The 15,281-nt window shown below is 53.8% G+C and overlaps 1 protein-coding gene and 1 long non-coding RNA gene across 7 annotated transcripts in view; one reads left to right on the top strand and one right to left on the bottom strand.

Moving 5' to 3' along the window:
- AKNA (AT-hook transcription factor) overlaps window positions 1–15,281 on the bottom strand; it is a 54,934-nt gene that overhangs the window by 33,039 nt on the left and 6,614 nt on the right. For 2 of the 6 annotated variants that reach the window (XM_027034914.2, XM_053204734.1), the window contains exons 2-3: window positions 6,016–6,390; window positions 1,705–2,765 (exon numbers count right to left, since the gene is read on the bottom strand). In XM_027034914.2, the coding sequence (XP_026890715.2) occupies window positions 1,705–2,765; window positions 6,016–6,277 (1,323 nt within the window). In that variant the 5' untranslated portion in view covers window positions 6,278–6,390. Of the gene's footprint in view, window positions 1–1,704; window positions 2,766–6,015; window positions 6,391–6,594; window positions 8,249–8,319; window positions 8,479–12,002; window positions 12,582–15,281 lie in introns of those variants that run through there. The other 4 variants (XM_027034915.2, XM_027034913.2, XM_027034916.2 and 1 more) reach the window with 4 other exon arrangements.
- Window positions 3,866–5,637, top strand: LOC128312129 (uncharacterized). The gene is made up of 2 exons (XR_008291025.1): window positions 3,866–5,162; window positions 5,362–5,637. It is a non-coding gene; the product is annotated as an uncharacterized LOC128312129 (long non-coding RNA).

Genomic DNA, 15,281 nt, shown 5'->3' with positions numbered 1-15,281 from the left:
GGACAGCTCTGTCAGCTCGTGTCTGTCAGCTCTGTCACCTATATCTTCCCCACTGCTTTATTCCCAGGGCTTCAGGGCCATGTGCTTAATAAGTGCTTTTTAATTTTTAATTTTTATAGAGTCTATTTATTTATTTTGAGAGAGAGAGGAGTGCAAGCAGGGGAGGGGCAGAGAGAGAAGAAGGGAGAGAGAGAATCCCAAGCGGGCTCAGCACTGTCAGCACGGAGCCTCACGCAGGGCTCGAACTCACGAACCGTGAGATCATGACCTGACCCCAGACAAAGAGTCAGATGCTCAGCCGACTGAGCCACCCAGGTGCCCCTTAATAAGTGTCTTCTTAAATAGTGGATGGAGTGAACCATCCAGGGGTCCCACAGAAGACTTGAAAATCACAACTGCATGTATGTACTGGGGGGTTACTATCTGCCCTAAATAAAACTGAACAGCTTCATCAAACAAGTCACGACAGAGAAAAAGCAAAAGTAAACGGCACCGATCGCCTTTGAAGGATGTTGGGGAACAGATGCCTTATTCTGAAAGCTGGTAATTAGAGGGACAGAATCAAGCATTTCACCTGTGTTTCCCAGGTGAACGAGACCTTGGTAACCAAATAGTTGGTGTGGGAAAATTTGACTTTAGAGAAGATTTCCAGCAAAAAAAATGCAGAAGGAACGACAGCAGTAGGAGACTACCACTTTGTCACCCCAAACGGAGGACAGGATCAAGGCCATGTCTGTCGGTGACCACTGGCCTCACAAATCAGAGAGGAGCAAGCATCCCATGCCTCCTGAATGAACCGACTGTGACATGCTCTTGCCAAACATATCACTACCCACATGGAGCTCATGGTCTGGAGGGGAAATAAACAGAGAACGGCATCCTGGAAAAGCTTCTAGCTCTAGACGGACGATATACAGGATAAGGAGAAGACAGTGGAACACGTGAAGAGATATGAGAGGGTGTATTGGCAAATTCCAGAATATGGGAGACTCTGCAGGACACAACAGGTGTGCTCAAAAAATCAATTACAACAAAGAAAGAGGTTTGAAAAAACCGGGGGTCGGAGCGGGGGAGACTTGAAAGGCACACTGATCACATGCGATAGATGAGCGGTGTTTGGACCACGATTTGAACCAACTGCAATAAACAAGCCATTTGTGACAGACAGGGGAGATCTGAACACTGATGCTGGATAATATTAAGGAACTGGTGTTGACTTTTAGGTATGCTAACGGTGTCGTGACGTTTAAGATAGAGTCCTTATCTTTAGACATACACGGTAAAATACTTCTGGGTAAAATGATCTGACACCTGAAATTTGCTTCCAAATATTCCAGTACAGTGAGCGGGGGGGAAGAGGTGGGGCCTTAGATGAAAAATGTTGCTGGGGGTTGTATGGCAGGTACATGGGTGGAAGCAGGGTGGTGGGTACGTGGGGGTTCGTTATACCATTTTCTCTCTTGCGTATGTTCTGAATTTCTCATAGAAGTTAAAAACAAGCACATACGGACTACCCTTGTGGCTGCAATGCAAGCACTGCCCTTTTGAGCAAAGGGCTTGGGACTATCTTCACGGCCCGGGCACAACCCTCCCTCTATCAACTGGGGATTCCTGGCCCAGTCCTGAGTCCTCCCACCCGCATCGCCTCGAACCCAAGCCAACAGGTGCCTTGGTGACATGCCTGTAGAAATGAGTCCAGCTTACCTGGAGCTGGTGGACCAGTTTGGTGGCTTGTTCAGGAGTCTGAAATTCTTGGGGTACCCTGGTGATGGGGTGGGGAGAAGGTGGGTCCTTTCCCGGGCAGGCTTCGCCGCTGCTCAACAGTACCTCCCGCACAATCTCAGCAGGTGATTTGAAGATCAGCGGCCTGGCAGGGCCCTGAGACTGCCTGCTGTGGCTCCTGGCCTTGGGGGGGTGGTAGCTCTCATCTTTAGGGAACCTCACCCGGGGTCTCACCTTGGAGAAATCAGGGAGTGGGTAGTTCAACTGCCCCCGCCCATACTTGGAGGCATCAGATGATGAGTGGCCAGCCAGAGTGGCTCCCTGCCTGGTTGGCACCCTGTCTTGCCGAGCTGGCCTAGGCAGATTCGGAGGGCTGATGGAGCCAGTGAATCGAGAAGGGAGTGGCTTAGGTGATGTCCGCGTCCGTTTCCAGGCTTTGTCCCTCAACTGAGGGCAGGAGAGGCCGGTAGTTTCTTTCCACTTATCTGCTGGACACTGGAGGCTCTGGCTCTGGGGTACCGAGGAGTCCTGGAATTCTGTGGGGGTTGCCACAGCAACGCCTCCCCCAGTTCTGGGGTTTGGGTTTAGGAGGTGGTGGCTGGAGCTCTGTGGTAAAGTTTCTTCCAGGGCAGTGGGCTGGGGGACATCGGTTTCTCCTTCCCAGGTAGAATCAAGGCTGTCATTGGGGTGGTCAAGGCTCACAGTCCCACTGCTCCAGGACCTTGCAGAGCTGAAGTCAACAGTTGGGTAGACCTCAGAATGTTCTGGAAGTTTGTCTCCACTGACTTGTGTGCCAGGGGCCACCCAGCCTGTGTCCTGACCCCACCCCACAGCCATGGGGCTGGTGTTTCCATCGCCCCCTGAGCTGAGACCAGTCTCATACTCCAATCTTGGGGAGCCCTCCCCAGCTTCCTCCACCTCAGGACCTCCGAGGGCCTCATCCGGCTCCTCTTCAGTCATGGCAGATTGAGGATCCTGTTCGGGAAGCCAGTTGAGAGGCAAGTTGGAACTTTCTGGGCTGTCCACATCCTCTACCTCAAACTCTGGAAAGACAGGTGATTGTTCAGTATATACCAGGTCTGGACTCACTGTGTAACATTACTTGAGTCAGTTCACCCTTCTGGCCTTTCATTTCCTCATCATGTCGGGAGACAAGGATCCCAGGGATCCCCCTCTATGGCCAAGTGCTTACCTAACACCCCCTCTAGTTGTCCCGGTCTTCCAAACCTGATCCTCACACCTGGCTGTCCCCTCAGTATTTCCTGTCTCAGCCTCCCATCTAGTTGCACCAGCCAGAAACTTGGGAAGCACCTTGGCCATCTCTCTCCCCCAACCCCCATAATCCATTCTGTCACTGGGTCCTGTCATAATTACCTCCCACAGAGCTCTCAAACTCACCTACTGCTCTTAAGTCCCATGCCACCTTTGCTCTAGCCAACATCTTTTCTTGCCTGGACCACTGCAGTAGCCACTTAATCATCCCCTTAAATCTCACCCTCATCCTCCATCAGTACATTCCTGTTCCCAAGACAGAGTAAGGTCCCAAGATCCCCACCTCCCTCCCCATTAGCTCTGCTGGTCTATCTGTTTTCTACAGCCCCCCTTCAGTCGCACTCTGCTCCAGCCATGCCACAATGCTCCCACGACAGGGCCTTTGCAAATACTGATCCTCTCTGCCAGGGTCGTCTCTCCCTCCCTTTGCCTAGTTAACTCCTATCTGTCCTTCAGGCATTAGCTCAACCTTGACCTCACCAGGGAATTCTTCTCAGACCTCCTTAACTAGGTCGGATTCTTCCTTTTCTAGGTTTTCACAGGACTAAATACCTCTACTTTGAAACACTTATCGTAGCTCCGGTTTTTCATTTACTTACACAATTGGTTCATTAATAGTTTTCTCCCCCACTATACTATAACCTCTACAGGGGCAAGGATAGCCTTTGTTTCTGTTTACTATTGTATTTGCAGAGTAGATGCTCAATATTTATTGACTGAATGGAAAGAAGAAGAGAGGGAGGGAGGACAATAAGGTATGCAAAGCCCCCAGAAAATGGATAATTGTTGTAATTATTACATAGTAGTAATATGTATAAAATATGAATAAAAATATCCATCCATTCACTATCCTTCCAACCACTTACCCATCCATCACCTACTCACCCACTGATCCAACCGTCCATCCTTTCAATCATGTATCCATCCACCTATCCATCCAGCCACCCACTCACCTATCCATCACCCATTCACCCATCTGTCCATCTATCTGTCCATCCAGCCATCCCTTCCTCCATCTATCCACCACTCCACCCACCCACTTACCCACCTAGCCATCCATCTATCCATTCACCTATCCAACCATCCATCACCCATCCACCCGTCCATCCACTTATCCACCTAGCTACTTACCCACCCATCCACTCACCCATCCATTGCCCACCCACCCATTCATCCATCCATCTGTGCATCATCCATTCAGTCAATGTTTATTGAGCACCTACTCTGTCCTATAACCTATGTCAGCCTCAGGAATAGACCCAAAGTTTCATGAGGCACAGTCTGGGTCATCAAGCACAGACCCTCTGCCCTGGGCTGATGCACCTTTGTCATAACCCTTGTATCACTCTTTGCTCCCCTCTGGCCTTTCCCCCTGGCACCTCTACATCCTTCAACTCCTTAAAATCTCCTTCAGCAAGTCTCTCTTGTTTACAGCAGCACATGTGAAGCCCAGAGAGGTTGAGTAATTGTCAAAGATCGTGCAGTGGCTCAGAGTAGTCCTGAACTGAGGACCAAAGTCCCAGTCATGCTGGCGAGTTAGTCTCTGCTGCTGGGGGTCACACAGTGAGGTGAGGAAAGCAGTCTTTGGGGCCAGGCAGCCCTGGGTTCAATCTTGGCTCCTCTGATCCCTTACTGGGGGCCATGGGCGAGTTGCTGACCTCTCTGGCAACCCTGACTTGGACTGGAGGCTAGTCCTTCCTACCTGACAGAAGGTGGTGAGGAGGGAAGCAGACACGACTTGAGCCCTGCCCAGCCCTGTGGCTGGCACACTGTAAGGGCAAGGGACGTGGCAGCAGCTATTACATCATAGCAAGGGGTTACCATGTGACCTCAGGAAGAGATGCCTCTGCCCTTGCCTTTTCACCCCAGTGTATGCCAGTTACCTTTCCCTGAGGGGTTAATGGCTCTCCAGTGAATAGCTGTGGGCAAACCTCACTTTAAGCAGACCTGGCATAAAGAACGTTGGGTCATGGCACAATTTCTACCATCCACAGGGGCCTGCCTGATTCACAGAATCCTAAGTCTGGACATTTCAATCCTATTGTAAGTGCAACAGACATCTCATATCAAGCTCTTGCTATTCTCAATGCTATCACTACTCCCACTTCGCAGATGGGAAAACCAAGACTCAGAGAGAAGGCACCTCTCAGCGGAACTAGGAATTTAGTGTAAGCTGTCTCGATGCAAGGGAAACACTTACTTTAGAAAATAAGGGATGCCAACATTCTCATCACTGATTGGGATTTTTAAAAAATCTTAAAAATGGGGGTAACCCCTGGACCAAGCAACTTAAATTACCAAGGTCATTATCAAATCAAAGATACAAAGATGTACTAATGACATTCATCTCTGCATTATTTGTAATAGCAAAAACGAGAAACCACCCATATGCCCAGCACGAGATTGGCTCCCAGATTATGGAAGAGCCACACCAGAAAACTCCTTTGCAGGCATTAGGAATGATTTGTGGAGGGGCACCTGGGTGGCTCATTCGGTTGAGCATCCGATTTTGGCCCAGGTCATGATCTTGTGGTTCCTGAGCTCAAGCCCTGTGTTGGGCTCACAGCTGTCAGTGCGGAACCTGCTTGGGACTCTCTCTCCCTCTTTCTCTCTGCCCCTCCTGTGCTCACTCTCTCTCTCTCTCTCTCTAAAATAAAATAAACATTAAAAAAAAAAAAAGAATGGTTTGTGGAGAGATATATGACGAGCTGGGGAAATGTCCTGTCTATTAAAGTTACATGAAAGCAGGTTACCCTGTCGGTCATAGAATGCACACTACATTCGCATATAAACATATGGAAAGGAGTATTTCTCCGGATAATAAGTATTTTTTTTAGTTTTTTCTCTTTTTGCTTGTATTTTCTGATATTCCTGCAAGGGGCACTACCGCTTATGTAACTCAGACCTTTGACATTTTTAAATGATAGGCTTCATGGATTGTCATTTTTAAAAAGTCACTAAAATGCCCTCCACTCCCCACCCCCCACCAGGAGATGGGTGCTCAGGGGGCACCGGTCTCACCCTCTCCTGCGGACTCTCCGCACTCGGAAGCCGGACGCTCAGCTGGCTGCGGGGCCGGGCCCCACCCTGGTGGCTGCAGATGCGGCTGCCCCAGCCGGAAGTCCTCCAGGAGCTCAGGGCTGGTGGCACTGGGAAAGGGCCCCTCTTTTCCCCGTATCCCATCGGCATCCTTTTTCTCTTCGGCCCAGGCCCAGCGTCGCCGCTGGGGCCCCTTCCCCAGGCCCGGCTCGGCCCAGCACACCTCCGTCCTGGAGCTGGCCATCGGGCCTAGCCAGCACTCCACCTGGGCCACTTCATCTTCAGGACACGGAGCCGCCACTGTGGGCGCCTGAGTCACCGCCGGCTCGTCTCAGTACCAGCCATGCTGCCTGCAGCCTGTCGGGGACACAATCCGGGAACAGCATCACTCCTCCCGTCCCCTCCCTGCATCAGAGGAGCTCTGGAACCAGAAAGCCCTGGGTCAGCCCCTGGCTCCCACCCCTTGAGGCCGTGTGACCTTGAGTAAGTCACGCCGCCTCCATTTTCCTCAATAAAGCTAGGGGGGATAATTCCTCTCCCTCCAGACTTTTGTAAGATTACCCGAGATACAGGGTCGGGCGCCAGAGTCCCACACACTGGCAAGAGGTCCACGTATTCCAGTGATACCACCGTGTGCCAGGCTGCGTGCATGGGCGCTGGGCGCAGCCCCTGCCCACATGAGAGCTGAGAGCCCCAGGAGGAAGCAGACAAAGAGGCAGCAGCTACAAATCGAGGCGAGCACGACCTGAGAAGCACGGGGTGGGGCAGGACAGGGCGGGGGCGGGGGGGTGTTTAGTCCACAAGCCACTTCCTCTGGGAACCTTTCCTGACCCCCCTCGGGTAAGAATTCACACTGGGACGTTCCAGTACTCCAAATAATTGAACACAGGTACTCAAACCAATACACGTACGTTCAGAGCAGCACCACGCGTAACAGCCAAAAGGCGGACGTGACCCAAATGTCGACCAGAGGATGAGCGGATGCACAGTGTGCGTGTGCACGTGCAGCGTCCTAGCACCGAGCCATTAAAAGGACAGAAGAACTGACTCACATCACAAGGACGAACCTGAAGAACCTGAGGCTGAGTGAAAGGAGCCAGGCACGGATCACACACAGCAGGACTCCATTTCTACGAAATTTCCAGAATAGGTAAACCCACAGAGACGGAAAGAGCCTGCAGTTCCCAGGCGCTGGGGGAGGGCGGAATGGGGGGCGACTGCTTTGTGGATATGAGGTTTCCTTTTGGGGTGATGAAAATGTTTTGGAAATAGATACAGGTGGCGGTGGCACAACCTTATAAATATAGTCAATGAATTGCTCCTTTTAAAGTGGTTAATTTCGGGGGCACCTGGGAGGCTCAGTCGGTTGAGCGTCCGACTCTAGACATCAGCTCAGGTCATGATCTCAAGGTGCGTGAGACAGAGCCCGGGGTCGGGCTCCACTTTGACGGCACAGAGCCTGACTGGGATTCTCTCTCTCTCCCTCTCTCTCTCTCTCTCTCTCTCTGCCCCTCCTTGGTTCACACACACTCTCTGTCAAAATAAATAAATAAACATTAAAAAAAAAAAAATAGGGCGCCTGGGTGGATCAGTCGGGTAAGCAGCCGTCTCTTGATTTTGGCTCAGGTCATGATCTCACAGTTCGGTTCGTGAGTTTGAGCCCTGTGTCAGGCTCTGTGCTCACAGCATGGAGCCTGCTTTGGATTCTCTGTCTCCCTGTCTCTGTTCCTTTCCCACTTGCTCTCTCTCTCTCTCTCAAAAATAAATAAATGTTTAAAAAATAATAAAAAAGTTAATTTTATGTGACGTGAATTTCACCTAAATTTAAAAAAGAGAGAGAGAGCATGTCCATGGAGTGCAGGGGCAGGAGGGGCGACAGGAAGTGGTTCCCCCTATGGCCGTGGTATTGGGGCAGGGTCCGGGAGCTCTGACAACAGAGTGTGGGCAAGGGGACACAGTGGCCAGGTCCAGGAGGGCCTCTCGGGTCCATTCAGGGCATCCCAGGCACAGGACAGCACACTTACAAGTTTCCCCTCCGACTGCCTGGGGAGAGGGGGCCAGAAGAGGGAGCCTGGCTGCGGAGGGACCAGAGGCAGGGAAAGACAGCTGGAGAAGGGCTCCCCCTTCCTTCTGTCCTCTCCCCCTTTCCTTCCTTTCCTTCTTTCTCTCCCCCTCATCTCCTCTCCCCTCCTTCTTTCCCACTACCGCCGATACTCCCCAAGCACCCAGCCCACAGAGCAGCGGTCTCGTTAGCTCATACAAAATCCTCACTCTGAAGGCACCCACCTGCCAAGACAACGCTGGGGTGAAAGGTCACCACACAACCCAGGCCCGGGCTCTTCCCTCCGTGCTGTGGAGACCATGGTGTATAATTCTAGGCCTCCCGGGAGGACTGACAGGTCTGTGTCCCTGCAGCCTTATGAGCACTTGGGTCTCGGTCAGAGCCTTGATTTAAACGGTTGAGAAAAGTCAGCCGGCAACTATTTCTGGATAGAACGTTCCCCGGGGAACGGTGCATCACAAGAAAGGCGGCAGCCTCCTCAAAGGGCTGGGGTGAGGACAGGGAGGGAACCCCATTCTACGGCCTCTGGCTGCAACCCCTGATCCTGTACTAGGGCTCGGGGGGCCTCATTCTCTCCCCCACCCCCAGTCTTCCTCTCTCCCCACCAGAACTTCCTCCAGATCACCCAGCAGGCCTCCCCGTGACCCCCAACACATATGCGGGGCTCACCCTGTGCCGGCCTGGGCTAGAAGCTTCCTTGCACATTCTCCACCTGCCCTCGTCCCAAACAGGGAGGCAGGTCACAGGAAAAGTATTTTTCAGAAGAGAAAACTGAAGGTCGGCATGGAACAGTGGCTTGACTTGAAACTATTCATCTGAGCCGGTAATCTCCAATTTTCTATCACAAAACTCGTCAGAAAAATAGACTTGCTCTCATTCTCTCTCTCTCTCTCTCTCTCTCTCTCTCTCTCTCTATTAATATCTTTAGATACACGCATCCTCATGCTGGTGTATAGGAAAAAAAATACATGCATTAGAAAAAATATATCCAAAAATAAATTTTTAAAAAGCTGCACTAGAAGGGCACGTGGGTGGCCCAGTCAGTTAGATGCCTGACTCCTGGTTTCAGCTCAGGTCATGGTCTCATGGTTCGTGAGTTCAAGCCCCGTGTCGGGCTCTGCACTGACAGCACAGAGACTGCTTGGGATTCTCTCTCTCCTCTCTCTGCTCCTTTCTCTCTTTCTCCAAAGAAATAAATAAACTTAAAAAAAAAAACAAACATGAGGTAGAAAAATCTTTTAAAGAGAAGCTCTAATCCTTGCTTCCCATACCCTCTGGGGGGCCTGCACCCCTCTCGGGAATCTCAGTGGGCCTCTAGCTTGAGTATTCTTAGGAGTCCTCTAAGAATGCAGATTCCTAGGTCCACGCAAAGACTCAGTCAGCGGCCTTGGGATAGGGCCCAGGAATCTGCATTTAAGTGAACGTCCCTGGCAAGGCTCACCCTTTAGGGCCGACTGGCCTTCTGGCCCCTGCCACTTGGAGAGGCGTGGGAGGTGCTAAGGGCCACCGCTCTTCTCTTCCTGAAATCTCCACTGAGGAAGGGGCCAGGGAGGCATGTGGTTTTGTGACTTCTTAAAGGGCTTTTTTCTAGCCATGCTGCAAAGCCGGCTGCCCAATCACAGAGGCCTCCGGGCGCACGGAGAGGAACATCCTGTCTCCCGGGATGACTCAGTCTTCGCAGAAACTCACTGCGACCAGGGGCAGCTGCACATCAGAGGCAGCTGCGGTCATTAGTTGGAGTGGTGCGCGTGCTTCCCCGGCTGTGAAACCCAGGAGCCTCTCCTGAGCAAGGCCTCTGTCTTCCACACAAGCCACGGCCCTCGGTGCCTCGGAGCCCAGGGCCCAGCCAGCTACTCAGCGGGTCAGTCAACAAACACACTTGGGCGCCAACCACATGCCAACCTCAGGCAGGGATGAGGACCCGCCCTCACCGCTGGTGCAAGAAAGAGAAGTCGCTGGGCACCTGGAGACCAGGTTCCGGGTCTGATGCTGTTGCTTCCCGGTCAACGGCTGTGCTTAACCTTCCCTCCCTGTAAAATGGGGAGAACGTCACCTGCCTTGCTACTCTAAGGAGTGACTGCCCCATTAAGGTGGGCTGGGTGGTAGCTAAATGAACCTTGAGGTTCCCGGTTGACTTTGGCTCCTGAGGGCAACAGCTTCAGAACTGCTAACTCCCTCCTCCATCATGAGGACCCACTACAAAGTAACAAAGATGTATATTGAACACCCAGTGGGTGCAAATTAACTTAAAAAAACCTATGACCTTCTACTGTGTGCCAACCACTATGGAAGTCACAAGGAACATTGAAATGAGTCAAAGTGTTCCAAAGTTTCAACGGCGGTGGCGGGGGGGGGGGGGTGGTAGGTGACAATACAGAGGGTTATTGATGAAGGAAGCATGAAGCTGGGCAAGGAGGATTTGGGGGGAAGAATCTGTGGGGAGAGGCATTCCAGGCAGAGGGAACAGCATAGTCAAAGGCACAGAGGTCTGAAAGTATGAACAGACCCTGACTGAGAGCTATGGGCAGGGGTCCTTGAATGACAGTCAAAGGCTGGGTTGTTCCAGTCAGCCTGCACGAGGGCCACAGGGTGGCTCCTGAAAGGCAGGGGGGTTGGGTGAAGGCCCCAGCCATGCGAACTAGGGGTTGAGCCCAAAACAGCCCTCAATCCCCTCAGGTGCTGGGCTGTCAGGTTGAAGGTCCCTGCTTGCCTTGGAGAAACTGCCTCACCGGGAAGCACCGACCTTTTGTATGGCTCCCCCCTCCTTTTGTATGGCTCCTCTCTCCCTGCCACTGGCCCTGCCCCGGCTCTCTCAGGGGTCTGTGAGCCCCTTCTGGTCTCTTCTCCAGTTCCCGAGTGGGTCGGCCACCCCCACAGGGTTCCTCTGCCCACTTCAGCCACTCCAAAACTGAGGACCCTTGTCTTTATGTCTCCTATGCCGACTGCAGCCATGCAGCCTACCTTTGCCTCCCCACGCCTTCCGATGCCCCTTCTAATCCAGCCAGGGCTGTGCAGGGTGACCCCTCCCTGCTCCTACGTCCACCCTGACATCTCCCACATGAGAAAACAGAGTCGTAGAGAGGTGGCTGGCTCTCCCAAGACCTCGCACACAGGAAACACGGCCAGGGATTCAGACCCAGGGACCACGACTGGGAAACCAAGTCCATCAGACTCGGGGTGAGGACAGGAGGAAGGGGAAGGAAGACTCCCCATATCAAGTGCCTGGGCCCCTCCAAAAGGGCTGAGCTCAGAGCCCCAAACTCAGCTGCCCTCCCTGAGCAGCTGGCAGGGCACAGACCTACTGTACTCAAGAGGTTCCCACCAAAAAACTAATCCCTTGAGGAAGCACCAGCTGGATGTACCCCCTCCTGCCCCCAGCTCTCTCCACATCAGAGGCCGAGGAGAAAGAGGAAGGGTACCCTGGCCGCTGTGGACTCTAGCCCCGCCTGCCTGAAGAGCCGGGCTGTGTCTGCTCCTCTCTTGGCCCTTACACACCACGGAAGGGGCCGCTCTTTAGTAGGGACCCCGCTGCTGCCTCCTGGCCTGCCCCTCATCTGAGCATCACCTTTGAGGCCCCTTAGCAGCCCAGGGACTAACTCTGCGTGTGCTGATTAGGACACCCCAGGCACAGAGAGGGACCAGCGCTTGTCCAAGTTCACAGAGATCAGAATCAGAGCTCGGACTAGAGCTCAGACTGGGATCCAGCACCCGGAAGCTTGAAGAAATCCCCCTGAAATCCACCCATGCCCTGGGGGCCAGTCTCCCTGAGCTGGGAGAGAAGTAGTAACAGCTGCCACAGCTGTAACTTCCGGGCTGGGCTGGTCCAGCTGCCCTGACTGTCCCAGAGAGTCTGTGACTGGCCAGCCCAGAGGGAAGGCGGCCTCCCCTGCCCTCCTCACTCCCTTACCTCTCTTGGGCTCCACCACCATCCTGCTGGCCCAGGCTCAGGGGACCTGCCTGTGAGGTCTTTGTTCCAAACCTGGGGAGCCCCCCGCCTCCATGGCGCCCTGGCCCGCCTCCAGGCCGCTCTGCCAGCCCGAGCTGCTGCTCACAGACAAGCATCGCTCCCCACCTCTCCCCGCCCCTGCTGCGGCTGAGGCCGCCTCGCCTGGGCAGGAAGCGCCCAGCCTGATTTCCTACAAGTGTTTGTCAGAAGGAGGGGGTTTGTCTGCGTTCGGAGTGAGAGTCAGCAGGAGAAGCTTAACCCCTTGCGAGCTCTCTGCGGGTGGGATCTCGCAGCCCAGGAAAGGACGGCAGAGTCTCCCGACATCAGGGATTGGGGCCCTCTCAGCCAAAGTACAGACTGATGACACTGAGGTTCCAGGGAAGGTCAGAGGCTTGGCCAAGGTCACACAGCATGCTGAGCCTGGGAGGAGGCCTCAACAGCTGCAACCCTCTGGGAGCTTTTTCTGTAGCCCTTACCCTCTAGGGCATGACCTTGGCTGAGGCTCCCTCCCTCCCCAGGCCCTGGTGCTCACCTGCACAATGGGAGCTCACACTGGATGCTTGCTTGGCACCCTTGCAGCTCTGATTTCCTGTCCTGCCTTCCATCCTGCAACCCAATACCTTAGGGAGGCTGCAGCGATGCCTGCCATCCCCCCCCCCCCGCCCCCAATCCCGTCCTCACCCTAAGCTGGGCCTGTAGCTACAGTGGGATTTTGTAGGCAGCACTGGAGGTGGGGAAGTGACTGATCGGGTGAATGTCCCCTGTTGTCCCCAGAGCTAATCAGAGGGCAAGCTACCTTTCCCCACGTTTCCCTCATCCCATTCATTCATTTGACAGGTACTTGCGGAGCTCCTCCTGTCCGCTGGGTGCTTTTCACAGTACTGGGAACATGGCAAGGTGCAAGACAGGCCAAGTCCTTGCTCCACTCCAATAAACACAGCCGGTAAACAAACGTGGAGAGGGATGGATAAGACCGACAAGGATGGGATGGAGCCCTGATCCATATCCCAGGCTGCTTTTGGTAAGCCTGATGCCTGCGGCTGACTCAGACCAACAGAATCAGTCTCTGGACATCCGCCATGTTAAAGTGTCCCAGGTGACCAGGATATGTGGCCCGGGTCAAGAATCTGCGGCTCAGAGAGTAAGGGGTTGGAGAGGAGGGTTTGGGGATGGCCAGGAAGGTCTCCTTGAGAAGGTGACATTCGAACGAGGGACTGAAGACAGAGGCAGGAGTAAGTCACAGGAAAGGCTGGCAGCAGAGTATTCTGGAAGGGCAAGTGCAGAGGGCAAGGTGGGAACCAGCTGGGCTTTCCCTGAGAACAGCAGAGCTGTGTCCCCAGAGGAGAGCGAGCCAAGAGGGAGAGGCAGGAGTGGGGGCATGGCCCCATGGAGGATCCAGGGGTTCCGATTCAGGAAACAAAAAGAAAAAGGAAAAAATCTGGCGTCTATTGTCCAAAAAACGATTCTCCAGGCAATTCTGATGAGCAGCCAGATTTGAGAACCAGAAGGAAAGGAAAATGGATCCTGAGTCAGGGTAGACCTGGATTCCAATCCCAGCCCCACCTCTCGCTAGCTCTGTGACCTTGGAGACTTCACCGCCCTCAGCCTGTTTCTTCATCTGTAAAACAGGGATAAGAAGTGTGGCCCCCCCGACAGGGTGGCTGCCAGGATTCCATGAGGTAAGACCTGCGAAGCCTACAGCTGGGGGCCTGGAACACGGATGAATGAACGAATGAACGAATGAAAAACAAATGAAGGAATAAGGAATGGACTTTCCTAAGGTTAGTTTGTGAGTATCTGGCAAAGCCAGAGCTAGAACCGGATGCCCTCATCCCAGCCATCACCCCACCCCTCCACCCTCTTCCCTGCCTTCTGCACACATCTGGGTGGTAAGGCTCTCCCCGCAGCCCCCAGCCCGAAGTGGAGCAGGGCCAGACCCTAATGAGGCCCCCCCTGCCAGTTCTGGTGACCATGTGGGCCATTGTGCGAGGGGCGGGCTTCCCTGACGGCCCGTCACTCACTCACCCTCCCTCCCTGGTCATTAACCCAGGCAGCCCTGCCATCAGGGCCAGGTGGCTGCCTCAGCTAGACACGCCCCACGGCCCCCAGATAACCCCAAATCCATCTTAGGGGCAGCCGCCTAACACCAAGGAAAGCAGCACACTGGTCCACCTCCCTGCCCCCCCCCCAAGTCTCACCAGTGCTCCTCCCTGCCTTTGCTTGTGCCGCGCCCCCTCCTGGCACACCATCTCCCCCACGGGCCAAATTCTGCTTAAAGCAACACATCCCACGGTGACCTCATGACACCGCCACCCTCCAAAGCTGCCCCATCTCTTGCCCAGGTGCGCAAACACAAGTGACCGTCGTTCTGGACATCTCCCTCTCCCTTACAGCCCGTGAACGGTCCATCATCGACTCCTATCGGTTTCATTGCCTCGGTCTCACCAGAACCTGCCCCATCACCGCATCCACCCGTGGCCTCTCCTGGAAAGCTCTGGGGCCCCTCCACTCCATTCCTCGCCACCCTGCACCACTGCAATCGTTCCAAAACAAAAGCGTGCAAACATGGTCCATCTGTGCTGGAAACACTCCTGTCCTGCCCGCTGCTCTGAGAAAGAAGTGAAGAAGGTGCTGGTCCAGCCTCTCCCTGCTCCCCCCTCTCCACCCTCCTCGGGGTGCTCCCCACTGTTCCTAGGACAAACTCAACCCCACTTCTTCTCCCTGGGAACTTCTAGGCAACCTGCAGATCTTAGCCCCCACGTGCCCTCCTCGGGGATCCATTTGGAATTAGACCTCAGGTCTGTCTTCCTGATGACTGGGAACTCTGAAGTGCTCACCATTATATCCCCAGTGCCCAGCACGGGGCTTGACACACAGTAGAAGCACAGGAAATACACACTGGATGATCTACTGAATCTAGCCAGTTGCCCATGCGGTGGCTGTGGCCCTCACAGCAAGCCAGTCAGGCTGGTGTGACATGCCCATTTTACAGGTGGGTAAACAGAGGCCCAGAGAGCCCAAGGAACCTGCCTGCAGTCACAAAGCTGGTGAGTGCCAGTAGAGATTGACGCCCACAATCATCCACCTCTTAACAACAATGCTCGGTGTTCACACCACTGCAGCCTGCAGAGATCGTTAATATCTGTGCACGATAAAATTGGGCGGACAGCTTATTACCAACTAACTGCAATTCACTAAGCCAATGTTCTAAATCGACAATGAAGCTCTCGTTCCACACAG

This window comes from Acinonyx jubatus, chromosome D4, assembly GCF_027475565.1.
Source record: "Acinonyx jubatus isolate Ajub_Pintada_27869175 chromosome D4, VMU_Ajub_asm_v1.0, whole genome shotgun sequence".
NCBI lineage: Eukaryota > Metazoa > Chordata > Mammalia > Carnivora > Felidae > Acinonyx > Acinonyx jubatus.
The sequence above is the reverse complement of the archived record's forward strand: the minus strand, read 5'-3'. Positions and strand labels throughout refer to the sequence as shown.